General features: G+C 44.0%; 8 protein-coding genes and 1 non-coding gene across 12 annotated transcripts, besides 3 other annotated features; 3 read left to right on the top strand and 6 right to left on the bottom strand.

Moving 5' to 3' along the window:
• The first annotated feature begins 43 nt into the window (after window positions 1–43).
• Window positions 44–286: a mobile genetic element.
• Window positions 287–291: 5 nt separating this feature from the next.
• Window positions 292–1,104: a mobile genetic element.
• A 157-nt stretch (window positions 1,105–1,261) lies between these two features.
• Mal-A4 (Maltase A4) lies at window positions 1,262–3,331 on the bottom strand. The gene is made up of 5 exons (NM_136537.3): window positions 2,511–3,331; window positions 2,393–2,449; window positions 2,138–2,336; window positions 1,600–2,051; window positions 1,262–1,518 (listed from the first exon to the last, which is right to left on the bottom strand). Exons 1-5 carry the CDS (start codon window positions 3,320–3,322, stop codon window positions 1,299–1,301), a joined length of 1,740 nt encoding a protein of 579 aa, NP_610381.1. The 5' UTR covers window positions 3,323–3,331; the 3' UTR covers window positions 1,262–1,298.
• Window positions 3,332–4,253: 922 nt separating this feature from the next.
• On the top strand, window positions 4,254–6,237 carry Mal-A3 (Maltase A3). The gene is made up of 4 exons (NM_057280.4): window positions 4,254–4,437; window positions 4,500–5,865; window positions 5,931–6,074; window positions 6,137–6,237. The coding sequence occupies exons 1-4, from the start codon at window positions 4,290–4,292 to the stop codon at window positions 6,201–6,203; spliced, it is 1,725 nt and encodes a 574-aa protein (NP_476628.2). The 5' UTR covers window positions 4,254–4,289; the 3' UTR covers window positions 6,204–6,237.
• A 126-nt stretch (window positions 6,238–6,363) lies between these two features.
• Mal-A2 (Maltase A2) lies at window positions 6,364–8,519 on the bottom strand. The gene is made up of 3 exons (NM_057277.3): window positions 6,996–8,519; window positions 6,806–6,934; window positions 6,364–6,746 (listed from the first exon to the last, which is right to left on the bottom strand). Exons 1-3 carry the CDS (start codon window positions 8,495–8,497, stop codon window positions 6,674–6,676), a joined length of 1,704 nt encoding a protein of 567 aa, NP_476625.2. The 5' UTR covers window positions 8,498–8,519; the 3' UTR covers window positions 6,364–6,673.
• A 1,722-nt stretch (window positions 8,520–10,241) lies between these two features.
• On the top strand, window positions 10,242–12,482 carry Mal-A1 (Maltase A1). The gene is made up of 3 exons (NM_057279.5): window positions 10,242–11,591; window positions 11,945–12,140; window positions 12,203–12,482. Exons 1-3 carry the CDS (start codon window positions 10,262–10,264, stop codon window positions 12,408–12,410), a joined length of 1,734 nt encoding a protein of 577 aa, NP_476627.3. The 5' UTR covers window positions 10,242–10,261; the 3' UTR covers window positions 12,411–12,482.
• Cyp4e1 (Cytochrome P450 4e1) lies at window positions 12,401–14,695 on the bottom strand. The gene is made up of 6 exons (NM_080032.3): window positions 14,484–14,695; window positions 14,104–14,213; window positions 13,694–14,043; window positions 13,250–13,619; window positions 13,010–13,184; window positions 12,401–12,955 (listed from the first exon to the last, which is right to left on the bottom strand). Exons 1-6 carry the CDS (start codon window positions 14,641–14,643, stop codon window positions 12,525–12,527), a joined length of 1,596 nt encoding a protein of 531 aa, NP_524771.1. The 5' UTR covers window positions 14,644–14,695; the 3' UTR covers window positions 12,401–12,524.
• A 286-nt stretch (window positions 14,696–14,981) lies between these two features.
• Window positions 14,982–17,586, bottom strand: Cyp4e2 (Cytochrome P450 4e2). 2 transcript variants are annotated; one of them, NM_001299267.1, is made up of 7 exons: window positions 17,473–17,586; window positions 17,216–17,418; window positions 16,679–16,788; window positions 16,263–16,612; window positions 15,835–16,204; window positions 15,600–15,774; window positions 14,982–15,539 (listed from the first exon to the last, which is right to left on the bottom strand). In NM_001299267.1, exons 2-7 carry the CDS (start codon window positions 17,373–17,375, stop codon window positions 15,124–15,126), a joined length of 1,581 nt encoding a protein of 526 aa, NP_001286196.1. In that variant the 5' UTR covers window positions 17,376–17,418; window positions 17,473–17,586; the 3' UTR covers window positions 14,982–15,123. The 2 variants fall into 2 exon arrangements, with proteins under 2 accessions (NP_001286196.1, NP_477117.2); NM_057769.4 differs by lacking the exon at window positions 17,473–17,586 and having other exon boundaries at window positions 17,216–17,435.
• Window positions 17,065–17,164, bottom strand: mir-986 (mir-986 stem loop). The gene has a single exon (NR_048064.1). It is a non-coding gene; the product is annotated as a mir-986 precursor RNA (primary transcript).
• A 1,753-nt stretch (window positions 17,587–19,339) lies between the features above and the next one.
• Window positions 19,340–22,751, top strand: Cyp4ad1 (Cytochrome P450 4ad1). 2 transcript variants are annotated; one of them, NM_136536.3, is made up of 9 exons: window positions 19,340–19,559; window positions 20,322–20,431; window positions 20,485–20,764; window positions 21,322–21,391; window positions 21,449–21,575; window positions 21,635–21,796; window positions 21,914–22,154; window positions 22,209–22,391; window positions 22,447–22,751. In NM_136536.3, exons 1-9 carry the CDS (start codon window positions 19,394–19,396, stop codon window positions 22,656–22,658), a joined length of 1,551 nt encoding a protein of 516 aa, NP_610380.1. In that variant the 5' UTR covers window positions 19,340–19,393; the 3' UTR covers window positions 22,659–22,751. The 2 variants fall into 2 exon arrangements, with proteins under 2 accessions (NP_610380.1, NP_001260805.1); NM_001273876.1 differs by lacking the exons at window positions 19,340–19,559; window positions 20,322–20,431; window positions 20,485–20,764 and adding an exon at window positions 21,025–21,229 and having other exon boundaries at window positions 22,447–22,685.
• An 899-nt stretch (window positions 22,752–23,650) lies between these two features.
• On the bottom strand, window positions 23,651–24,499 carry Lcp4 (Larval cuticle protein 4). Of its 2 annotated transcripts, none has more exons than NM_057274.4 (2): window positions 24,439–24,499; window positions 23,651–24,381 (listed from the first exon to the last, which is right to left on the bottom strand). In NM_057274.4, exons 1-2 carry the CDS (start codon window positions 24,448–24,450, stop codon window positions 24,055–24,057), a joined length of 339 nt encoding a protein of 112 aa, NP_476622.1. In that variant the 5' UTR covers window positions 24,451–24,499; the 3' UTR covers window positions 23,651–24,054. The 2 variants fall into 2 exon arrangements, with proteins under 2 accessions (NP_476622.1, NP_001260804.1); NM_001273875.1 differs by having other exon boundaries at window positions 23,916–24,381.
• Window positions 24,500–25,026: 527 nt separating this feature from the next.
• Window positions 25,027–25,246: a mobile genetic element.
• Window positions 25,247–25,407: the final 161 nt, after the last annotated feature.

The following is a 25,407-nucleotide window of genomic DNA, read 5'->3' as shown; positions in this document are numbered from 1 at the left end:
AAAATTATCTACATACCCACACGTATAAATTTTTGTGTAATTGTGTAGTATGTGCCTATGTAACATTAAAGAACAGTTAAGTATAATAGCATACCAACATATAGAAGCACTTTGTTGCTATGTTTATGCAAGCAATAAGGCCCAAAGCGGATGTAACATGATCGTACACTTGAAGGCTACAAAGTATAAGGGCATGGTCAGCATTTCCACGCCGACCAAATGCACATTACATAAGTACATAGCTCGCTCTCTCGAAAAGCCTAGATATATAAGATATAAGATAAGATATAAGATATATAACCAAAATTAACAAGCTTGTAGACCGCTTTATTATGCGAATAGTGATTGCGAACCCCCGAATCTCGGTCAGAGCACTTGCTCAGGATATCAGGGAAGAATGTCACCTAACTGTGTCACACGAAACTGTGCGCCAAGTCATCCGACGCCATAGGTACTCTTCAAGAGTTGCAAGGAAAAAGCCTTTGCTATCAGATGCCCATATGAAAAAGCGTCATTCATTCGCTGTGAACATCCGGAAGAGTACTGGGATGACGTCATATTTTGTGACGAAACTAAAATTATGCTCTTTTATAACGATGGGCCAAGCAGAGTATGGCGCAAACCGTTGAGTGCGCTAGAAAAACAAAATATCATTCCAACGATAAAATTTGGAAAAATGTCACTGATGATATCAGTGATGATGATATTGGATGATATTGTATCTCCAGCCGTGAAGTGGGAAAACGATCCTTCATTGAAAGCACAATAAATGCCGTGCAATATCTGGAAATTTTAAAAACAAATTTGAAGGCCAGTGCAGAAAAATATGGTCTAGTTAGCAACAACAAGCCAAATTTTAAGTTTTACCAGGCCATGATCAGAAACATAAAGAGTGTACGCACCTAGCTCCTTTATAACTGTGGTAAAGTGATCGATACGCCCCCTCACAGTCCTGATCTGAACCCTATTGAAAATTTGTGGACCTACTTAAAGAAGAAGGTGGCAAAAAGGGCCCTGAAACACGACAACAGCTTATGACTGCAATAGTCAAATAATGGGAAAAGATCCAGCATGACCTGGAAAAATCTCCAACTTGTAGCCAAAAAGACTTGTGTTATCGATGAACGACACTTTACAGCTGTTTAAGTGACCCATTGCTACCCAATATTTGTGCTGATCGAGTGCGTTCACAGGGATTTTCAGAGCATTAATATAATCGTCACCAAAGGGGAGGGGTCATTTAAGAGATTTCAATCATAATGCTTTTTAATGGTTTAATTTATCACGAGGGGAATAAACTAAGCTGTTGTTGTGGAACGCAGCACAATGGACTCGTGGGGCATGAGGGTGACGCTGCCGGCGGACACCTGGTCGCCGACCTTCTTGATGGACTTCTCGGTGACCAGGGCGTACTGGAACTTGGCGGGCAGGCTGCCAAACACACTGGATAGGTTCACATTCTCGATGGAGTCGAAGATGTTGAAGAGAGAGATGTAGACGAAGTCGCCGCTCAGGTGGCTGCAAAGAATAGCCATTGGAGAACGTTGGAGAAAACGTTGCTTCTGTACGAAGAGAAGAGAGCATAGTTCGTGAACTCACCGCTTGACGGCCAGGACGTAGTTGCTAACAGCCTTGACCTCGGCGGATCCTTCTTCAATGCTGGGCTCCTGACGGAGCTGCTGCAGACGCTTGAACACGTTCAGGTGGCTCAGGGACACGCCGCGCTCGGTTTTCACGTTCCTCTGGCGATAATCCGTGGATACCGGCAGCCAGGTGCTGTTGCCAGTGGTGAATCCAGCCATCGTCTCATCCGACCAGTGCATCGGAGTGCGGGCTGGGTCGCGGGAGTTATCCATGTAGTTTGCCTCGTAGCCGTTGCAGGCTTGCGGATCCACGGTGTCCTCCCAGGACACATATCCGTCGAGCATGCCCAGCTCCTCGCCCTGGTACGTGATGCTGCAGCCGGGCAGAGTGAGAAGCAGGATGTTGAAGAGGTCAACTCGATCGGCTCCGAATCGAGAGCCCACACGGTTCTTGTCATGGTTACCGATCTATTCACGGGGGTTATTATTGGTTATTAGTCATGAAAACATTAAATTTTAGTGGTCAACTAATTGCTAATCGCTAATTAACTTACCACCCAGTTGGCGCTCTTCCCCTCTGGCATCAGATTAAGCCAGTTGTTAATCAAGTACTCGTAATGATAGGCATCGGAATCGTAGTGCAGATTACTTATCAGCTGGAAATTGAACGGTATCTGGGCTCCATCGGCGGTTTCGTTGCCATAGTAATGCATTACGATTTCAATGGGGGACCAGGTCTCCACCATCAATATGCTATAAAGCGACATGATAACTAATCCCTTGTTTACTTTAAAAAGTCGAAGACTCACCGCTCATCACCGCCATTGTCAGCCTGGAACTGCTCAAGAATTTGGCGCCATTCGTATCTGTTTTTAAAGTAAGCTTAATTGAGTTAATTGAGCCGTATCCGTAACCATCCAAACTTACACCAAGTGCGGGGTCTCTGGCTGATCCACAGTGTAGATCTTGTGGGTGTATCCGTACTCATCTGGATCGTTGGTCCAATCGTTGCGGGGCTCATCCGGATAGTTTCCGTTCTCGTCGGCCTCAATCTCAAAGGCGTGGTAGATGGCATCCACGCGGAAACCATCGACGCCCTTTTCCAGCCAGAATCGCAGCACGTTGTTCATCTCCTCGCGCACCACGGGATTACGGAAGTTGAAGTCCGGTTGCTTCTTGTGGAATTGATGAAGATAGTACTCCTGGCGACCCTCGTGCCACTCCCATGCGCTGCCGCGGAACACGCTCACCCAGTTGGTAGGCGGGCGACGGGTTCCGTCCTCATCGAGGAATCCCGGGTGCCACATGTAGTAGTCCTTGTACTCCTCCTCGCCGGCAGCCGAACGAAGGAACCAATCGCACTCATCACTGGAATGATTGGGCACGAAGTCGAGAATAATCTTGACACCCAGCTCCTTGGCGCGGGAGACCATATTCTCGAAGTCCTCCATCGTTCCGAAAAGAGGGTCGACCGCCTTGAAATCGGAAATGTCATAGCCAAAGTCTGCCATCGGGGATTTCAGAAAAGGAGACAGCCAGGTGGCGGTCACGCCGATCTCCTTAAGGTACTCCAGCTTCTCGGTCACCCCGTTTAAGTCTCCGACTCCATTTCCGTCACTGTCTTTGAAGGAGCGCGGGTAGATCTGGTAGAAGGAAGCGGTCTTCCACCAGGGCGCCGCGGCATCGACAGCCAGAAGGCCAAGGCCCAAAAGCAGGAACAAGCTAGTCCAAGTGGTCATTGCTAACTGTAAGTGGTATGATTGGAATCGGTCTCTTATATACGGCGCTAATCTACAGGTCTTATCGTTTCTAAGTCTTCAGTGCGAAAGCCAGTATGGCCACCTGGGGAAAATATATGATGCGACCTTTGACTCCAAAATAGAAATGGAAGATATTTTGTATAAGTTAAATTGAGTGATTTACTAATTGAATCTGATAGTGATAATATCTGACCATAATATCGGGACAATAATTCGGTTATCTAGGTCTGTTTTTTTGTGTGTTTTACTTTAAAAACATGACTATCTCGTAGGACTATTATTTGAGCAATTTTCATTTATTTGATATTGACGGGTATTCCCCAAGGATTTAATTACTGAACCTAACATATAATTTATTTGTTCAAGTAATGCAATTTAAAGTGTATGATAAGATTTTAATATGCTTCTAAGACTGGTGGCATTCTAACTGGCGACAGTGGTCTAAAGTCGACGAATTTTAATCAAAATGTCTACCCACATTAGCTTTATTATGACCTACACTCATATAGTTCCAGTTATTGAATCATTCCATACAAATCAGTTATCACAACCTTGAACCCCCATTCTCTCTCATTATTTTTATTTTCTGAAAGAGCCAAGTAGGACAATAAATTTCTCCCCCCTGCGAAATCCGAAAACCCAGTCCACCGATAAGATATGGCTATGCAGTTGGATTCATTTACCAGCCAATCTGTCTCATGATCTCTAGGCGTGAGCTGGCTAAAACAACCATGAAATTGACTCCAATAAATTCCACAGCCTGCGTATCATGAGAACCCATTCGTAGTGTCGTGGGATCGTAAATCTGCCAGCTCCACGGAGGTAATCAGAAATAGTTTTCTATATGGTGGGTTTATCACCACCTTATCAATGGGAGCGGTATGCTTAAATAGGGGCACCTTTTAATCCCTCTGGCCATTGGCAATCGATCGATTTAGTGGGAGCCATGTTCAAGTTGCTGGTGCTCTCGTGCCTTTTGGCTTTGGCTCTACCTTCGCTGGCGGAGGTTGGCTGGTGGAAGACGGGTCAGTTCTACCAGATCTATCCCAGATCTTTTAAGGATAGCGATGGCGACGGCGTGGGAGATCTCATAGGTGAGTAGGCGGGTCGAAAGCGTACTACTTAGGCTATTATCTTACTTCACTCTTGCACTTAGGTATTACGCAACAGCTGCCTTACCTAAAGGAAATTGGCATCACAGCCACCTGGCTTTCCCCGATCTTCACCTCACCCATGGCTGATTTCGGCTACGATGTGGCTGATCTTAAGGGTATTGATCCCATATTCGGCACAATGGAGGATTTCGAGGCCCTGCTTGCGCGCGCCAAAGAGCTGGACATCAAAATCATTCTGGACTTTGTGCCCAACCACACCAGTGACGAGTGCGACTGGTTCATACGATCGGCAGCTGGCGAGGAGGAGTACAAGGATTTCTATGTTTGGCACACCGGCAAGGTGGTCAACGGAATCCGCCAGCCACCCACCAACTGGGTCTCCGTGTTCCGCGGATCCATGTGGACCTGGAACGAGCAACGGCAGGCGTACTACCTCCACCAATTCCACGCCAAACAGCCCGATCTAAACTACCGCAACCCCAAGGTTGTTGAAGCCATGAAGGATGTACTGCGCTTCTGGCTGCGAAAGGGGGCTTACGGCTTCCGCATCGACGCCGTTCCTCATGTCTACGAAATTCCAGCTGATGCCGACGGCAACTGGCCCGATGAACCGCGGAACGAGGCGGTGAGCGATCCCGAGGACTACACTTACCTGCAGCACATCTACACCACCGATCAACCCGAGACCCTGGAGCTGGTTTACGCTTTCCGCGATGTGATCGAGGAAATAGACGCCGAGCTGGGTGGCGACGACCGCGTCCTGCTCACCGAGGCCTACTCTCCTCTGGAAGTTTTGATGCAGTACTATGGAAATGGCACTCACCTGGGCTCCCAGATCCCCTTCAATTTCGAGCTGCTGGCCAAGATCAGCTACAGCTCCGATGCCTACCATTACTCGGAGCTGATCCACAACTGGCTGGACAACATGCCAGAAGGTCAGGTGGCTAACTGGGTGTTCGGCAACCACGACCAGAGTCGCATTGGCTCCCGATTGGGCGCCGATCGCATCGACGCCTGCAACATGATCATACTGGGCCTGCCCGGCGTGAGTGTGACCTACCAGGGCGAGGAGATGGGTATGACCGACGTTTGGATCAGCTGGGAGGACACCGTGGACCCTCAAGCCTGCCAATCGAACGAACAGGAGTTTGAGCGCCTCACTCGCGACCCAGTGCGCACTCCATTCCAGTGGAGCGACGAGGTCAACGCCGGGTTCTCCAACGCCTCGGTAACCTGGCTGCCTGTGGCCAGCAACTACAAGTTGGTCAATGTGAAGAAGGAGCGTGGAATAGCCCTTAGCCACCTGAACGTCTACAAGCAGCTGCGGGCTCTGCGTGATGAGCCTACTTTGAAGCAGGGTGATGTCTCCGTAACAGCCATTGGTCCAAATGTGCTGGCCTTCAAGCGGTAAGCTGGAACAATCATAGAACTTACACAAAGACTGGATATTGACCGGTTTTCCTTGTCAACAGATCTTTGGCGGGCTACAAGTCGTACATCACCCTCATCAACATCAACGATGATGTGGAATCGATCAACTTGGACTCTGTCTTCACCTCCATAACCACGCAACTGCAATATGTGGTGGTGAATGATAAGAGTGTGCGTCGCAAGAAGTAAGCACTAGACACCATAAAATATCTTTAAACATACAACACTAACTATTTTATCCTTTTAGCGACCTCACCTTTGCCAACTCCGTGCTGCTGTTGCCCAAGGAAGCAGTTGTGCTGAGCACAGTTTAAACTAATATATTAGATCCTTAATAAAGAATAACACAAAAATATTTTGATCGCATAACTTCTTTAATAGGGTTGGATTACTTAACTAACTGTGCTTATCTATACGATGGCCCCATGCCAACTTGTATAAGCACTGATTAGAAACAGACCCACTGGAAGTTTTGAATAATAGCCATTTAATTTATTGGCCATTTAGGCAATAACTAAATTCGTACGATTACTATCGATCACGTTTATTCGCAGATTAATCCATAGCGATAACCAAGCGACAGCTCAGGCCAAATGCCTATATCTTAAGTGGGTGTCTATAAAATCTAGATGTGGTAATTGGCATTCAAAGTTCGGTTTAATATATTTCTGGGAAAACATATGTCGAAACAGGGCCTATCTTTATTAGGGACCCCAGTGGCATTCGTACTGATTAACACGAACTAAAGAAGTAATTCTTGATACAACAAAATAAGTACAAGAAGTTAAGCCAACCAGCGTAGAACGACTGCTTCGTAGGGCATGAGAATGATTCTCTGTGACAGATCTGCTTTTTGCCTGTAAATCGTTTTAAGTTAGTTAAAAGTATAGAAATCAAGAAAGTAGAGAAAACCTACCCCGAATAGTGTGTGGAGTAGGCAGTGGCCAGCACATACTCGTAGGTTTTGGGGGCGAGCCCATCGAGGATTTCCATACCGTTGCCCATGTTGACCAGGATTCGATACTCCTCGCTGATCTTGTTTGTGCTGTAGGATATCAGGATATTAGGATCAGCAAGAGGATTAGAAGAGGATTTGCTTCACGTACCGAATGATCTGTAGAACCTGTTCCGTCACCGCCTCGTAGGAGAAACCTCCATCCTCTTTGAACGCAAGAAAGGCGGAACTGCTCTTAAGTTCTTGAAGACCCTTAAAGATGTTCAGGGAAGATCTGGAAACACCGCGTTCAGTCTGCACATTGTACCGTTGATATTCGGGACTTAGAGGCAGCCAGGTGGACTCCCCATCAGAGAAGTCGGCATTCTTTCCAGCCGTCCACTGCATGGGCGTGCGCTCCCCATCGCGATCCTCGCAAGAGTCGCCGGTGCACTCCACGTCCACGTTGGACATGCCAATTTCCTCGCCGTAGTAGGTTACCGAAGCACCTGGCAGGGCGTTTACAATCACATTTAGTAGATCCACTTTGTGAGCTCCCATACGATCGGCCACTCGGTTGGTATCGTGATTACCAACAACCCAATTGGCCGTCTGGTGCTCCTTCCACATGGTATTCATCCAGTAGTCGATAGATCCCACAACATCCTTGGCGGTGGAGTATCCACTGAGATACATCAACTGGAAGTTCATGGGCAGCTGGGTACCCTGATGGGTGCTGTTTCCGAAGTAAGCACTTAGTGTCTCCACGGAAGAATAGGCCTCGGCCAGGAGAACCCGTGAATCGCCTCCATTCTGCGCCCGATAGTTGTCCAAAAACTCACGCCATTCGTACATGAGATCCACCGTGGCCGGCTGGTCCTTGGTGTAGATGTGATCATGGTAGTCGTAGGCGTTGGGGTCACTGCCCCAACCGCTAACCGGTTCATCCGGATAGGATCCGTCTGCATTGCGGTGCTCGTAGATGTGTGGAACTGCATCGATACGAAATCCATCAACTCCGCGGTCCAGCCAAAACTTCAAGACATCCAGCATGTGCTCCCTGACCATTGGATTGGTAAAGTTTAGATCCGGCTGCTTCACCTGAAACTGGTGCAGGAAGTACTGCTGGCGCTTCTCGTTCCACGTCCACATGGGTCCGCTGAACACACTGACCCAATTAGATGGAGGATCTCTTGCACCAGTTTCCTCATTCAGTTTTCCATCGTCCCACACGTAGAAGTCGTCGTAGCCATCTTCGCGATTCACGGACTTTTCAAACCACACGTTCTCGTCACTCGAGTGGTTGGGTACAAAGTCGAGAATGATCTTAACGCCCAGCGACTTGGCCTCCACTATAAGGTCATCGAAATCCTCGAGAGTGCCGAAAATCGGATCGATGTCATAAAAGTTAGAGATGTCGTAGCCGAAATCCGACATGGGCGAGGTAAAAATGGGCGACAGCCAGGTGGCCGTGATGCCTATTTCCTTGAGGTAGCCCAATCTCGAAGTAATGCCTTTCAGGTCCCCGATGCCATCGCCATCGCTGTCCTGGAAGGAGCGCGGATATATCTGGTACAGCGAGGCGTTCTCCCACCAATCGATATCTGCAGTACCCTCCTGGGTGGTGGAAATTAGAAGGAGAGCTGCTAGCCCGAGATGTGCCCACTTTGGCATTTCGATAGCGTTTGAGTGGGCCAAACTCAATTTGCTAATACCAATTGCCATGTAGCGATTGAGCAGTCGATAAGGCACAATTGCACCGGCCAACTGGTAATCTATCAGTTTTATCGCATATTTGCTAGATTAAATAACAGTGGACTGGTCTTTCCCGCTCTCGAATGCTCTCTTTTTTGTTGGGCATTCCATTAGACCGCGAAATGTCGTAAAAGTGCAATAAAGTACGTTTGTTAAAGTTATAAATTGATGACTGGCCTGAGAATCACAAGCTGCATCAATATCTTTTAGTATTTATATTCGTAGGGTAACGGGTTTAATTACAAATATAATATAGAATTTATAGAATATAATATATTTTACAATTTATAAAAATTACTACAAACATATTTCAGTGTATTTGAGCAAGACAGATAATAAATGGGCAATAATGCGTGCACGGCCAAAATACTTTTGATATACCATATGCTTTTTTCTCGACAACAAAAAATGTTTAGATTTATAATACTAATTAGGTCACCATTTAGGCTTTACCTTTACAATTCCACCTCAATATGCTCCAGAGTTCACAAAAGATGAAATCATAAATTGCATGTAGAATTCTTGATACCACTCTAGCCACAATTCAAAGGATGTTTTTGTATTTTTCATGATAAGCTTTTTGAGGTACGGGTACTATCTAAACCATCTGTGGTTTCATACAATCAATATAGCTAACAAATACATGTATATTTTGAGTTACCTTTTAAGGTAGTTTACTACACTAACGCAACCTGATGAAGGATGCATTTATTGTAATTGACAGACAGGCGGACGGACAATCTTAAGTGGACTTTACAAGTTACTGTACTGTACAAGTTACTGCGAGTAAAATATGACATTTTTATAGAGTTAGATAAACGCAGGAAATATTTTCCTCGAAAACGCTTATCATATGAATGTCGACCTACGCTGATACTGACAACAGTTTAGGCCGTATTGCAACGATGATTATGTATTGTCACGCGATTAAAATGCCCCCAAAACTTCCACAAGGTTATCTTTTAAACATTTCCACAGCATTGTTAAGTGTTAATTAATCATGGTTTTCCAGCTTGTTGCTTGTTTGCTTGTAGTTGAAGGAGTAGGATTTGTCTGCGCTATTATCAGGTGACTAATGTCCACTTGAAAGGCCTACCATAACAAAAACAAGGAGGAACAGAAAAGACAGGTGCTGCGCTATATGTTACCCATTACTCAAATTGCAAACAGAAAACCTTCGGTCTCAGAGTGGAACCCAGCAGCAGAATGTAAAATTTAATTCACTTCATATTTAGTTTAAATGTATAGCGTGTGGCAATCTTTTGGAACTATCTCTAGATGTGTTTGCTTTTCTAGAAGCAAAAGCCGTATTCTCAACTGTTTGGCTCTCTTATTTCCCATAATTCCGATATTATACCTTATTTTCGCCGAACCTGTATACCTGCTTACACTTACCGGTAACGGGTATACAAATAATTCCGGATGATATTTGTCGCAAAAATCGGTATTTTTCCAGCAATCAGAAGACATTCGGGAGTGGGCTAATCGCTTTACGTAAAGCTTCGCTGGGAGTACGAAAACAATGACAGTTTCGGTTCGACTCGAGCACCCTGAGAACTCATGGGAGCTGTTTGCACAGCAATTCAAATGGCCACTCAAAATGGCCAGATCTCGATTGGAGCCACCTTATCGACTAGTATAAAAGGCACTGTCAGCTCTCCAGCCCGAACAAAATCGATCAAAATGCGCCCGCAATCAGCTGCGTGTCTATTACTGGCCATCGTTGGCTTCGTGGGAGCCACCGAGTGGTGGGAGAGTGGAAACTACTACCAGATCTACCCGCGCTCCTTCCGGGATTCCGACGGAGACGGCATTGGCGACCTGAACGGGGTCACTGAAAAGCTGCAGTACCTGAAAGACATCGGCTTCACGGGCACATGGCTGTCGCCCATATTCAAGTCGCCCATGGTCGACTTTGGTTACGACATATCGGACTTCTACCAGATCCATCCCGAATATGGAACCATGGAGGACTTTGAGCGAATGATCGCCAAGGCCAAGGAGGTGGGCATTAAAATCATCCTGGACTTCGTACCAAACCACTCAAGTACCGAAAACGAATGGTTCACCAAGTCTGTGGACAGTGACCCCGTCTACAAAGACTTCTACATCTGGCACGATGGCAAGATCAACAACGAGACCGGTGAGCGGGAGCCGCCGAGCAACTGGAACTCTGAGTTTCGCTACAGCGCCTGGGAGTGGAACGAGGTGCGTCAGCAGTACTACCTCCACCAGTTCGCCATCCAGCAGGCCGACCTCAACTATCGCAATCCGGCCGTGGTTAACGAGATGAAGAACGTTATTCGCTTCTGGCTGGGAAAGGGAGTATCCGGATTCCGTATAGATGCAGTTCCCTACTTGTTTGAGGTGGATCTCGATCGCTACAACCAGTATCCGGACGAGCCTCTGACCAACGACTCCGTGAACTGTCCCGACCCCGATGACCACTGCTACACGCAGCACATCTATACACAGGACATGCCGGAAACAATTGACATGGTGTACCAGTGGCGTGAGTTGGTGGATGAGTTTCATGTGGAGAACGGCGGAGATAAGAGGCTGCTGATGACGGAGGCGTACACCAGCTTTGAAAACATCATGACTTACTATGGAAATGGAGTCAGGAATGGCTCCCACATTCCCTTCAACTTTGACTTCCTTACGAGCATCAACAACGCCTCTAAGGCCGGAGAGTACGTAGAACATATTAAGAAGTGGATGGACGCCATGCCCGAGGGCGTTTATGCCAATTGGGTGCTGGGCAACCACGACAACAAGCGAGTAGCCTCCCGATTTGGTGTCCAGCGCACCGACCTTATCAACATCCTGCTGCAGACTCTGCCCGGCCACGCGGTCACCTACAATGGAGAGGAGCTGGGCATGACCGACGTCTGGATCAGCTGGGAGGACACCGTTGATCCGAATGCGTGCAACTCCGATCCCGACAACTACTACGCCCGATCCAGGGATCCTGCCCGATCTCCCTACCAGTGGGATGCCTCCTCCAAAGCAGGTATGAACTTATCTATATTTACTCTGCTTAGTATGAACAATCTACACTGAACTAAAACATTTGGTTAAGTGCGTTACAAAGACTCCGAAATCTCACCTCACTGAAGGGCCATCTGACATTCTATTGGAATACAAATGCTAACATTTTTAAAAGACATGACGAATGATAGCCGTTTGAATATAATAGCTAATCAAATACATTTTATATATTGACGTTGCAGTGTGATAAGAAGCTTTATATGTTCTGATAAGAAAAACATTTGTGATACTTCTATTGTACTAATCTAAGTTTTACTTATGTAGCACTGACATTGCGGTTCTTATTGATATTCCATTTATATATACCACTTTCAGGCTTCACCAGTGCCGATCACACCTGGTTACCAGTGGCTGATGACTACAAAACCAACAACGCCCTGCAGCAGCTGCGAGCTCCACGTTCCCACCTGCAGATCTTCAAGAAACTGGTGCGCGTGCGCAAGGAGCCATCTTTTCGCCAGGGAGAACTCAACATTCAGGCAATCGACGACGATGTGATCATCTATTCACGGCAAGTCTATCAATCTTTAAGATCTTTAAGCTTCGATTACTAAACGTTTGTCTCTCGAATAGACAAAAGACCGGAAGCGATCTCTATGTAATCGTTCTCAACCTGGGTAGCACCTCCAAGACCTTGGACCTGACCAAGTATTACGAACTGGGCACCCAGGCGGAGGTCATTACCACGTCCTTGAGCTCCCAGTACATCGATGGCGATGTTATCAAATCTACGGAGTTCGTTGCCAATCCCTATGTGGGCACCGTCCTAGTGGCTGTCTAAGCTAATTTTATTCAAATAAGTGACAATAAAGTAGCGCTGATAAATAAAATGTGAATTATACATGTACTTATCAAAGTTTGCAAAGTCGTAGCCCATAAGCATGCAAGTGTTTATTCATGTACTATCGCATACAAGCCTCTGCTTCATGCGTAGATGTAGACCATTTTCGGACTTCAGAGTCATGGATGCCGACAAAATTGGATCATACTTATGGTTGTGAGCATCACGGCTCTTCTTCTCTGCCGGCTGAAGACCTAGAGTTGTGCTTATATAGCCATCCTTGGAAACGAGCTCATCCAGAGCTGGCAGCACCTCGAAATTTCGAATGATTTTGGACACCACAGTCTTGATCTCCAGCAGTGCAAACTTCTGACCAATGCAATTTCGGGGACCAGCACTAAAGGGCACGTACTCAAACGGCCCTGGTTTCTCACGGTCGAAGCGTTCGGGCTGGAATTTGTGAGGATCCTTAAAAACACGGTCATTGTATCCCAACATAAGAAGGCCCAAGTTCAAGGTAGTCCCCTTCGGCACAATGTCACCATCTAAAAACATAATCCTGATTACTGATAACGCCTAAATTTGTTTCGAAGATTCACCAATTACGTAGTCCTTCTCAGTAAAGCGACCAATGAAAGGGACACTCGGATAAAGACGTTGCGCCTCCTTTATAAACAAATCCAAATGTTTCATTGTGGATATCTCCTGAAACGTGGCATCTCGACCAAGTCCAGAAGCGCCCATCACATCGCACTGCTCGTTAAATAATTTTTCCTGCAAACAGAAAGTAATATATTATTAAATTCGCTTCGTCAAAACTAGTTCTTCAAATCGGTTACCTGTTCATCTGGATGTCGAGAAAGTAAGTAGACTGCAAAACCTACACCAGATGTAGTAGTGTCATGCCCTTCAAACATAAAGGTGGAAACTTCCTCGTAAAGCTCTTGGGAAGTCAGAGGACGTCCATCCACTTTGGATGACAGCAGAGTGTCCAAAAATGCCATTTTCTTGCGGGAGAACTCGTCAGCCTTAATGCCGACTTCAAGCCCTGATTTTCGGACTTCGATTCTCTTCGCTATTATCTCATTGGTAAAGTCCTGCAGGGTTTTCAGTGTTTTACTATATTCTGGATATTCAGGAGCAAAGTGAAAGAGGTATTTGTTGCGCTTCCACGGACTGAAAGCTCTCATCTTAATGGTGTAGGTAATACTACAAGTGAAAAAAAATTTATGTAAATCTTTAGGAAGATTTGTATATATTATGGAATATCCCATAATACATACTCTTTAAAGGCTTGCACAACGGAGGAACTTCGGTTTTCCATGGCATTGATGGACACACCCATAGCTGTATCGCAAATGACGTCCAGAGTCAAATAATGTGCCTCTTCCTGGAAATCGAAGATGTTGCCTCCGTCTGCCACCTTCTTCAGCTGATCTATGAACTTGGTGGAGTTCTCGTTCATGACCTCGTGAAAGTCCTGCAGGATGTTGAAGTGGAAGGCTGGGGTTATCATCTTCCGGTGTTTGTGCCATTTGCTGCCAGTACTGGTGAGGAGGCCCAATCCCAGCCATGGGTGAGTAAGATCATATACATCGGACTTGGATATCAGAGTTTGACTGCTAAGTATAAACTGCGCAAAAGCTGCATTGTTACCATCCTCGCCTTAGCGTTATTAACATGTCACACTCACCTCCATGTATTTGGGATTAGTGACCATAATATTGGAGTAGTAACCTATCCAATAACGAAAGTTATCCTTGCCGTACTCATGCCACCAGCCAAAAAACCGGTTCAAAATCTCTGGAGAGCAAAGTTAAAACATATCATTACTTGCTCTACAATTAGATAGAAGCCATAGTCTTTAATACAGCAAAAAACGACGGATGAATTCCCTGACGAAGATTTGTTAAGTTAATCCCATTGATCGGTACTGCAGTGACCTTTAGTATATTTAGTCTCAGTGTTATCATTCGTACACAACTGTTATGTGATCAGTCACACCTATCGAGCGATGTTATCTAGAGGGGACTTTGATCCCACACATTGAGATTGTCTAGATGGAGCACCTACCTGTGGGAGTGTTTCCCATCTGATGAGCATTGCCCACCAAAGGCAGCATACTTGGGCCTTGGAATTTGTTCAGCATTCGCTTTCGCCGCAGTAGTCCAAGCTCGAAATAGGTCACCAAGAACAGTGGAAGGGCAAGAAAAGCGCACAGTACGATCCACATTTTGAATGCGACCACAGACAACCGATCGGTGCAGCGAGTAAATCGGATTTGAGTAGAAACCTCAAGACTCTCTGCGTCAGTACTTCAACCGGTTGCGGCAGACAGTTCTCAGTCTCTCGCGCTTGGATATACATCCACACATAAGAAGCAGCCTATGACTATCTCCCAAATTTTAAACTAATATATGGGCACTCAGCATGACCTTCTATATGCTGCGACTAAGTTTCTTGATGAACATTTCTCTTGAAAATGGCTTACACGTGTGGAAACTATAATTTCAAATTTTTTAAGCTAATTAACATAGTCTCAATGGTTCAAAGATTAAAACGAGTTGATTTGTTTCAAAAGTTTTATGTGTTGTATGAGACAAAGTGATTAACAGCTTCCTAATAATTGTATCTGTGGGGACGGCATACCTAAAAAAACACAGGTATGCAAAATTAAAGCACCAAACTTAACAGAGATCAATAAATTGACATTTTAGTGCCTTTCCTTCAGCCGAATGTATAGACCATTTTCGGATTTCAGGGTCAGCACAGCGGAAAGAATAGGGTCGTATTTGTGACGGTATGGATCGCGCTTCTTCCTCTCGGCATCAGGGAGTCCAATAGTGGTGCTTATATAGCCATCCTTAGAGACGAGCTCATCCAGAGCAGGAAGCACCTCGAAGTTCCTAATGATCTTGGATACCACAGTCTTAATCTCCAGCAGGGCGAACTTCTGACCAATGCAGTTTCGGGGTCCAGCGCTGAAGGGTACATACTCAAAAGGTCCTGGTTTCTCCAGCTCAAAGCGCTCAGGTCGGAACTTGTGGGGATCTTTGAACACCTTTTCGTTATAACCCAGCATCACGAGACCCAGGTTCAGTGTGGTGCCCTTGGGTACGAGATCCCCATCTATAAGCAAGTATGGTACTGTTATGTAAAGCTCTTTAAATTGCTTTAATTAATGGTTACCTATAACATAGTCTTTCTCCGTAAATCGTCCAATGAAAGGCACGCTGGGATAAACACGCTGGGCCTCCTTGATAAAGAGATCCAAGTACTTCATTTGGGATATTTCCTGGAAGGTGGCATCGCGACCCAGTTCGGAATTACCCATTACTTCGCGTTGCTCCTTAAATAGTTTGCGCTATAATAGCAAGGGAAGTTAGTCATTTAAAGATTTGGCGTCTCAAGCAATGTACTGAACCTGTTCATCTTGATGTCTAGAAAGCAAATAGACAGCGAACGACACTCCAGAAGTGGTAGTATCATGTCCTTCAAACATAAATGTGGAGACCTCTTCGTACAGTTCCTTGGAGTTCAGGGGACGACCATCAATAGTGGAGGACAGCAGAGTGTCTAAAAAGGCCATTTTCTTGCGAGTGAACTCATCTCCCGCGTTGGTCGAAACTGCACCCGATTTGTGGGCTTCAATGCGCTTAGCGATGATCTCGTTGGTAAAGTCCTGCAGTGTTTTTAGAGTCCTGCTATAGGCCGGGTAGTCCGGAGCCAAACGATACAGCAGTTCATTGCGCTTCAGCGGGTGGAAGGCTCTCATGTTGATGTTGTAGCACATGCTGAAAAGGATCAAGAGTCATGCAATCTGATAGTTCGACTACGAGGTACGAAACTAACTCTTTGAAGGCCTGCACAATGGAAGAGCTGCGGTTTTCCATGGCATTGATGGACACACCCATCGCTGTGTCGCAAATGACATCCAGGGTCAAATAGTGGGCCTGTTCTTGGAAGTCGAATATATTGTCCCCGGCAGCAACTGTCTTTAAGTGCTTGATAAACTTGGTGGAGTTCTCGTTCATCACCTCGTGGAAGTCCTGCAGGATGTTGAAGTGGAATGCTGGGGTGATCATCTTGCGGTGTTTATGCCATTTGCTGCCAGTACTGGTGAGGAGACCTAATCCCAGCCAAGGGTGTGTTAGTTGATAAATGTCGGACTTTGTGATCAGCGTCTGACTGCTGAGTATGAACTGAAGAAGTACGAAAATAATAGAGTCACATGATTACATGATTGGTGGAAATTCGCTGTAACTCACTTCAAGGTACTTGGAGCTGGTGACCAATACATTAGAATACGTTCCAATCCAAAAGACGAAGTTGTCTTTTCCATACTGATGCCACCAGGAGAAAACCGTGTCGAGTATTTCTATATAGACGTGAGAAAATGCCATTAGTAGGCGGATCGCGTACCAATATCGGTATTCCGTAGATAATCATTGCTTGTTTTTGGCACGCGATTTTCAGTATTCATTAGTGCAGTATAATACATACATACATACATCGTATATTACACAACACAAATCAAAGCCTCGTCATTATTTTTGCGATACTCGACCTAGGCTACGATTAGCCCATTTCTACAAGTGCCAGTAGCCCCATTATCTGATAGTTAACACCCTTGTTTTCCGGTCGTAAAGTCGCTGGCCCAAAATAACCTTACTTGAATAGCCTCGCCGCTGAGTAGATTCGATGCGCAGTTACCTCAGTCACAACGCTATTCGAGATGGGTAATTTCAGGTGTGTCCTCTGCGTGGCTAACGCTACGACTTTTCCGGCTCCTATGAAAAACCCACCTGACGGATTCTTGCCCATTTGATGAGCGTTTCCCATCAGCGGCAGGCCGCGGGGGCCGTTGAACTTGTTAAGCACTCTTCTCCGGCGGAATGTGCTCAACTCCAGATATGCAACCAGCAGCAGTGGTAGGGCCAGAAAAATATACAACACGAACCACATTTTCGATCGCGAGTTCCACGACAACCGTCCAGCCCGCGAATCACTGGAAATATGAGAGCTTATTTGGGCCGGCGGGCGGTTTAAATACGAGAGATACCAATATCAGCCAGCTCCCCAGTCGCTTGCTCCCTTATCTGCCGTTTTCCTAATCCAACTGTAGTCTCCCGAATATAAGTATATATTTTGGTGCTTTCAGCATGACTTGCCGAATCAATATCAGGTTTTTTAAGATGAGCCCCCTGATTAATCGTTAGATGAGATGGAGAACCAATAGTTTTCGAGACTGCGCTTAAATGTGTAACAGTTAACTTTTTTTAAAACTGTATCCAGTATATATTGTTTTATGGCAGCAAAAAATGGAATAAAACAAAACGTTGATAAACATTCGCTCACAACAAGAAAGAGAAATCGGGAGAATTGATGAACACATTATGTTTGCAAAATGTTTTTAAGATTACTCTTACAGAAATTGAAGAGAAGAGAGAGAAAGTCGCTTGCTCTTCTTAGCTTATCAGCAGCAAGACTTAAATTTGGTAGAAATCACAGACGTAAGGTAAAATCCACTGCAAATTTAAATTTACATTTACATTTAAGAAATGATATCAGCACAGTGTGCGTTTATTTTTCGATTATTCTGTTCCGCTCCGTCACGTTTTGAGTTACATATGTAAATAGAAGCAATCTTTTTGGAAGAGTTTTATAGAGATAGTTTTAGAACTGAGAGACGCACATGGCTATATCGATATAATATCAGTCAATAAAACATGATACTGATCAAGAATATATATACTTTATATTCTCGCTGCAAAATTCGAACTTAAGCCAAACACGAAAAACGTTTTAAAAGAAATCCAATTTTTTACATTGTCTCTGCATCATGACTTGTAGTATGATAAAAGCATTATAAAAGCATATGGGAAATGCATTCTTTCGTAAAAATATGCTTTCGGAAACGAGTTAATTTGTGAATTTACATCAAAATGAATAGCTTTGAAGATAAATCTAGTGGAAGAGAAGAAAATGTTAAAAAGCGGCATTATTCTGTTCGTTGTTCTTCCGTTATCAGCACAATGCTATATATTTTTCAAGAAAACGCTGTTATGTATAATTACATTATATATATATATGTTATATTTATATTTGCTAAAGCAAATAAATTACTTTGGACGGCATTCCACCTAGTGACTAATCGCACTAGGAGTGTGTGCGAATGCGACTGCTATATGTACATATATATATACACAATTAAATGATAAGTTCTGTAGTTGTACGAACTTAAGAAATGTTTATACTTATGTATATGGTAATTCTTAATTTTTTGTCCTATTTTGAAAAAAAAAAACTATTTAAACTTATTCGTTTTAAAATTCAATGCTGTGTAGCTATTAAAATTCCTTATTAATATTAAAATTTTTTTAAATGCATTAATAAATTGAAAAGTCATGATCGTCTGGTAAGTATAAATATAAATATAAACACCAATCAAATTTTTTTTTAAATTTATATGTATTTAGTTGTTAATATCAATCTTTTTACCACACACCTTTTCAATTTGATTGCTTTTCCAAAAGTTATCTATTTTGTGTTTACTATGTTGAACAAACAGCTTATCGTGCCGTTGTTAATCCCTCAATCAAAAGTGTCCCTATTAATAATTATTGCGTGTCAAAAATTATGGCTACCGCCCTAATTCATTATCACGAAGCGACTAACAATCGTTTATTGGCCCCAAATCTTCTGGCGATACCAAAAGGCCTTTAGACCTACACGTCATCAGTTTAGTGAGTCAATTCCCACTAGGTAGTCCACAATAGTTATATTTATCAATTACCGACGGCAATAAAGTACTATGTTAATAGTACATCGATTGCAAGCAACAAACAAAAAATAAAATGCATAAAGTTCAGATAAGCTATCGAAGGCATAATCGGGCGAAAATTGGTCACCGACTAATCTGCGAATGTTACGGCAAACCACAGTCTGTGCGGCATTGCGAGCGAGAACAGTTGGGCGGCATCATGTTTCTAATAGCCATTGCCATTATTTTGGCCACCATTTTGGTGTTCAAGGGAGTGAGGATATTCAACTACATAGACCACATGGCTGGCATCATGGAGATGATCCCAGGACCCACGCCATACCCCTTCGTGGGTAATCTGTTCCAGTTCGGTCTCAAGCCAGCCGGTGAGTACTGACCAAATAGCCTGCCTATATTTATGAACTCTTCAACGTTTAATGCCAAAATCGTGGCTCTGACCGAATCAGCCCGCCGCAATCACCTGGGAATTTTGCAGCGATTCAATGCGTTCATTTTCCGGTGGTATCGAGTTGCACATTTGGATTTCATCTCGGATTGTGCTGATTTCCTCGACTTATTTATTGTAATATTTGCTACAGCTTTCATCATCAGGCGCCGTGCACATTTCCCGAGTGCCTTTCCTTGCACAGCTGAATAAATTCGGTCCTGTTTTCCGCCCTTCCCTGCTCGTGCCTAAAGTAATCATTTCAAATGCACAATGCCCAGGGGAAAAGCGATGGTGCACTATACTTTCGATGATATAATTCTGCTCCCTGCCCGGCTGGGGTTCCATTTCAATATGGATTGGCAAGAGCTGCACATTGTTATGGAATTGTTATTATTTGTTATTTTTATGCCAGCTTAGATTGCTCTGTCATGGCTTCAAGAAGACGTTCGAAAAAATGTAAAATTACTCGGATGCAGAGATTGTTGTTTACTGACCAAAGCTACAATTAGTAATATGATTTCCTTAGGCCAAATATACCGAGGCAAAAGTGCAAGAAAATTGATTGCAACTACCAAAATTAACTTGAAGCCTAATTTGCGGAATATTCGGTCCAACTGCAGCTGTAATGCTCCGCAAACGAGGCCGTAGGGGCTGGTAGCTAAAGTGTTGAGGGCTCATCAACTCTATCTGTCTCCCACAGAATACCCCAAAAAGGTCCTGCAATATTGTCGGAAATATGACTTCCAGGGATTCCGCTCCCTGGTCTTCCTGCAGTACCACATGATGCTGAGTGATCCGGCTGAAATTCAGGTGAGTCCCCCACCGCGCCCATCATCCACCAGCTCATTGCGTTTGGCCTGCAGAACATCCTGTCGAGCTCATCGCTGCTGTACAAGGAGCACTTGTACTCCTTTCTGAGGCCCTGGCTGGGCGATGGCCTCCTCACCAGTTCCGGTGCCCGCTGGCTAAAGCACCAGAAGCTCTACGCCCCTGCCTTCGAGCGCTCGGCCATCGAGGGTTACCTGCGAGTGGTCCACCGGACGGGCGGACAGTTCGTCCAGAAACTCGACGTACTGTCGGATACACAGGAAGTCTTCGATGCCCAGGAGCTGGTGGCTAAGTGTACCCTGGATATTGTGTGTGGTGAGTGGTGGTGCACTTGTTTATTGAACCTGGCATCGCAATTTTGCAGAACAATTTTACGTGCACAGCAAAAAACGATGTTACATATTTAATATCATTTCACGCAAATCAATACCATTATATTATGACTAATACCTTAAACTTTGAAGTTCTAAAATAGTAATTATTCTATTTTCTTCAAATTCTAGGCACTTTTTTGGCCAGACAGAGTAGACTTATAAATTTGCTCTATGTGTACGATTGCCAAACTTTACACATTTGTCAAGTCGTTTTTTCGGCCGTTTATTTTTTGTAATTTATTATGAACGTTTTATAAAAAAAGATTTATTGCATAGGAAATGGGTACAAGTGCCGCAGATTGTGCCGGCAGAAAAGTTTCGCGGTCGAGGCACTCGCGCTCATTGATACACACTCTGCTGCATCTTGTGGGGCAAAGGATTTGAGGGATTTTTCAGTTAGCCTTTGGTAATTTATTGAGATTTTTCGGGATTCGTTCAGGTTCATTTAGTAAGCTCGGATCTGCAACTCTTCACTCTCACTTAATTTTTTTCCGACAGAAAACGCCACTGGGCAGGACAGCAGCTCACTGAATGGAGAGACTTCGGATTTGCATGGAGCCATCAAGGAGTAAGTTCATCTGAGGAGTCCCGGGACTAAGCTCTTAATTCCCCCTCCCTTTCTCAGCTTATGCGATGTGGTCCAGGAGCGCACCTTCAGCATCGTGAAGCGTTTCGACGCCCTCTTCCGCCTCACCTCCTACTACATGAAGCAGCGCCGCGCTCTGTCGCTCCTGCGCAGCGAACTGAATCGGGTAAATTCAGCCAATATAGGGCGAGAATTAATAAAACTCCAAAGCTGATTACCTCGCAGATTATCTCGCAACGGCGACACCAGTTGGCTGCGGAAAACACGTGCCAGCAGGGCCAGCCAATCAACAAACCCTTCCTGGACGTCCTGCTGACCGCCAAGCTCGATGGGAAAGTCCTCAAGGAGCGCGAGATTATCGAGGAAGTGTCCACATTTATATTTACAGTACGTAGCACTTAAATTTATTAACCTTAGCTCATCAGTAAGTATGTAAAAAACATTTCTAAATGAGTTATTACTTGTTGCATATGACAAATACTATAAATCAAAATTTTTATATAGGGTCACGATCCCATTGCCGCCGCCATATCTTTCACGCTGTACACCCTTTCCCGTCACTCGGAGATTCAGCAAAAAGCTGCCGAGGAACAGCGACGCATCTTTGGCGAGAACTTCGCGGGGGAAGCGGACTTGGCTCGGCTGGATCAGATGCATTATCTAGAGTTGATTATTAGGGAGACCCTGCGCTTGTACCCTTCTGTCCCACTGATTGCTCGAACAAACCGCAATCCCATCGATATCAGTATGTAATGACCGAAATGTGGGCTTCCCATAATATAATATCCGATTTCCTTAGATGGCACCAAGGTGGCCAAGTGCACCACGGTGATCATGTGCCTCATTGCCATGGGCTACAACGAAAAGTACTTCGACGATCCATGCACATTCCGGCCAGAGAGATTCGAGAACCCAACTGGAAACGTGGGCATCGAGGCTTTCAAGAGCGTTCCATTTAGTGCAGGTCCAAGGCGCTGCATTGGTTAGTGTTAATTGTGTCAGATAGTTTATTTTACTAATTTATATTATTGTTGCAGCCGAGAAGTTCGCCATGTACCAGATGAAGGCTTTGCTGTCCCAATTGCTGCGCCGCTTTGAAATTCTGCCTGCCGTGGATGGACTTCCTCCGGGAATTAACGACCATTCCCGCGAGGATTGTGTCCCACAGAGCGAGTACGATCCTGTGTTGAATATTCGTGTCACGCTTAAATCGGAAAATGGTATCCAGATTAGGCTTAGAAAGCGATGAATTAACATTAAAGGACCCTTTTACTTGATTGTATTATACTTCATTTACTAGCCACGATATAAAATAAAATTGTACTTTTACTCTTTTTTTATGAACTTCAAAACTATTTTATATTCTACACGATTCGCATTTCTGTGACCATTATAACCCGTTTCAAACAGTTGTCATCATTATTTCCTTGCTAATTATCAAAGTTGACTTTGCAAACATTTCAAGTTAATTTGCAAGCATTTGCTTATTAATATTAATTAATATTCATTTCGAGCACCAGCTTGACTTTTATTTTATTGCCAAACGGAATTGAGTTCGCACTACTCATAAAAATGGGATGTGCAGATCTTAGGCGCACAGAAACACCTGTTCGATTTGTCCAATCTATTATGTTCCATGTTTATAAAAAAATGTTTGCCAAAATAGACCACTGGATTAGTTAACTAATCATCAAGTGTCTGAAAACCATGGATGAAATAGAAAGTGTCATTCAAAATTGTTTTATTAATAACGCTGTAAAAGCGTGGCCTAACAACTTTTACATGAGAAAAAATTATAAAAAAATTAAACAAGAGAGAGCTATAAAGTCTCGACTATTGAATACCCGATATAATCATGATAACAGCTAGTCCATTAACATCTTCAAGGATGTTTTTGCCAACTCTCTACTCCTAGATTTGAAGTTTATACTAGATGATTGACAATGTGAAGGGTATTGTATAACAGGTAGTCGATCGTTAAAGCCATGTTTGCATCAGGGTTTTTTTTCCAGTGTAACGCTCTCAAACCGTCTCATTTTGGCACCGAAATTCTTTCAAAAAAATGGTTATTTTAACTTTTTTCTTACAAATTTCTATCGGTGTACCACCAACATTTAAACCGAGTAATAATAATAATAAGTATTCGAAAATTTCACTATACCGTTCTTTACTGTTCTTTTAACAATATGAAGATGAAGAGTAAACGCAAGCAATTCCAATCCGGTTATATTTTGCTCAGCCATGACTTTTGTTTAATGAAATATTTTATTGCATTTAAAACTGTAATAAACAGACCGAATTTATACCTAAATCTGGTTTGATGGTCTTCACTTTATGTATCGCTAATTAAACAGGTTACTATTGGCTAAGATCAATCACGTAACATCCAGACAGTTCGTGATAATCTGAAGCAGCGTTTGTTCCCTCGGCCAAAATAAATCAGCCATAAACAAGGTAACTCCTGCTGCCGTCAGGGAAATTAAGACCATATCTAAATAGATTTGTTGCCAAAGAGTATCGAATTTATTTCCTAACTCGATAATCATTTATAATGTCTGCATGCTGTTTAAATTCTAAGGGTTAGAGGGCAAGGTCTTTGGAGTTGCACCTCCGATTCGAATGTGGGTCCTGGTCGTGTCGATTGCTTATTCCTTGCTGGGATGGGCCTGGATGTAGGCGATGGCCTTCAGGATGGCCTCTGGGATTGGAGGAGGAGTGGGCAGGAGGTCGCTCTGGGGCTGGTATCCGTTCTCGTCGGCCTTGTAGCTCACACGGACGTGTTCGCCCTCGGGGGAGACCCACTCGAAAACTCCGTCGATGTTTCCGTGGACATCTCCGGTAGCAGAAGCAGCGGAACCGTTGTCCAGGACCAACTTGCTTACGAAGCCATCGGCTTGGACATCGTTGACCAGCTCCTTGACCTCGGGATTCTCGTTGGCGGCCACCAGGGCGACAAGGGCGCAGACAAGCAGCTAGGATATTCCGGGATTACTCATTGAACTGTCCGGCTTTAAACTTCAGATACTTACGATCTTGAACATTTTGACTTGGTTAGATTGTCAGACTAAAGAACTCGTGAGACTGATGCCAATTCGGGATCACTCGTCGGCTTTTATACGCTTATACGCACTCCCCACGAAATCTTAAAGCTGATCAAAAGCTGATGCAACCCGTTTTTAATTAACATTTCGGCCAGCATAGGTCTCGTTTGGTTTTACGGACTGGTTCAAGTGACATGCTTGGTGGCGATAAAAATCGTCTGCTGCACTCTTTTTGATTTCTATTGTCTATGCAAATCGCTACCGTAATTATTCTAAAAAGAATCGGGTTACTCGGAAAAGGGTAAGTCCACCTTCTCATTGAAATAATTTAACATCTTCCGGAATATTTAGTCAGATAACTTTGAATTACTCCAGACAAATCATATAAAAATAACTTGATTGAATAATGTCTAAGCTGCTGATAGTAGAAGTTTAATTATTAGGAGGTGAAAAATAACTAGAAAACAAAACTTTTTTGCGAACCGCTTGTAGATCCAGCATACCTTTCGGAGCATCATTTGGTTTCTATCTGCGAAATGACTGGGAACGGGTTTATGGAATCTAACATTCTGTGTTCACCACCCTCAAGACTTGACTGACCGGGACTTGACATAAATCCTACTAAATTAAAATCTGCATAAACATTCTATTCCTCAAAAACTCTTACTCATATAACCTTTGTAAATAACATAGATATTAAGAATAGTTTAAATTGATACCGATAAGATTGGGTTGCCTAAGAAGAGCGTACTATTGCTAGTCAATTAAATTATTGTAAATAATTTCGTTTAATAAAAAAAAACATTGTGTGTATATTTTATCTCTAGTTTCCGTTAAGTCAATATGAACATTCCCGTGGAGTTTGACATATACAATGTATACGATTCTTACTTATACAATCACTATTAAACACTTAAGTTACAATATCATAATATAATCAAAAATCCGAAAGCACAG

This window comes from Drosophila melanogaster, chromosome 2R, assembly GCF_000001215.4.
Source record: "Drosophila melanogaster chromosome 2R".
Classification (NCBI taxonomy): domain Eukaryota; kingdom Metazoa; phylum Arthropoda; class Insecta; order Diptera; family Drosophilidae; genus Drosophila; species Drosophila melanogaster.
Note: the sequence above shows the minus strand (reverse complement) of the source record. Positions and strands in the feature narration are given on the sequence as shown.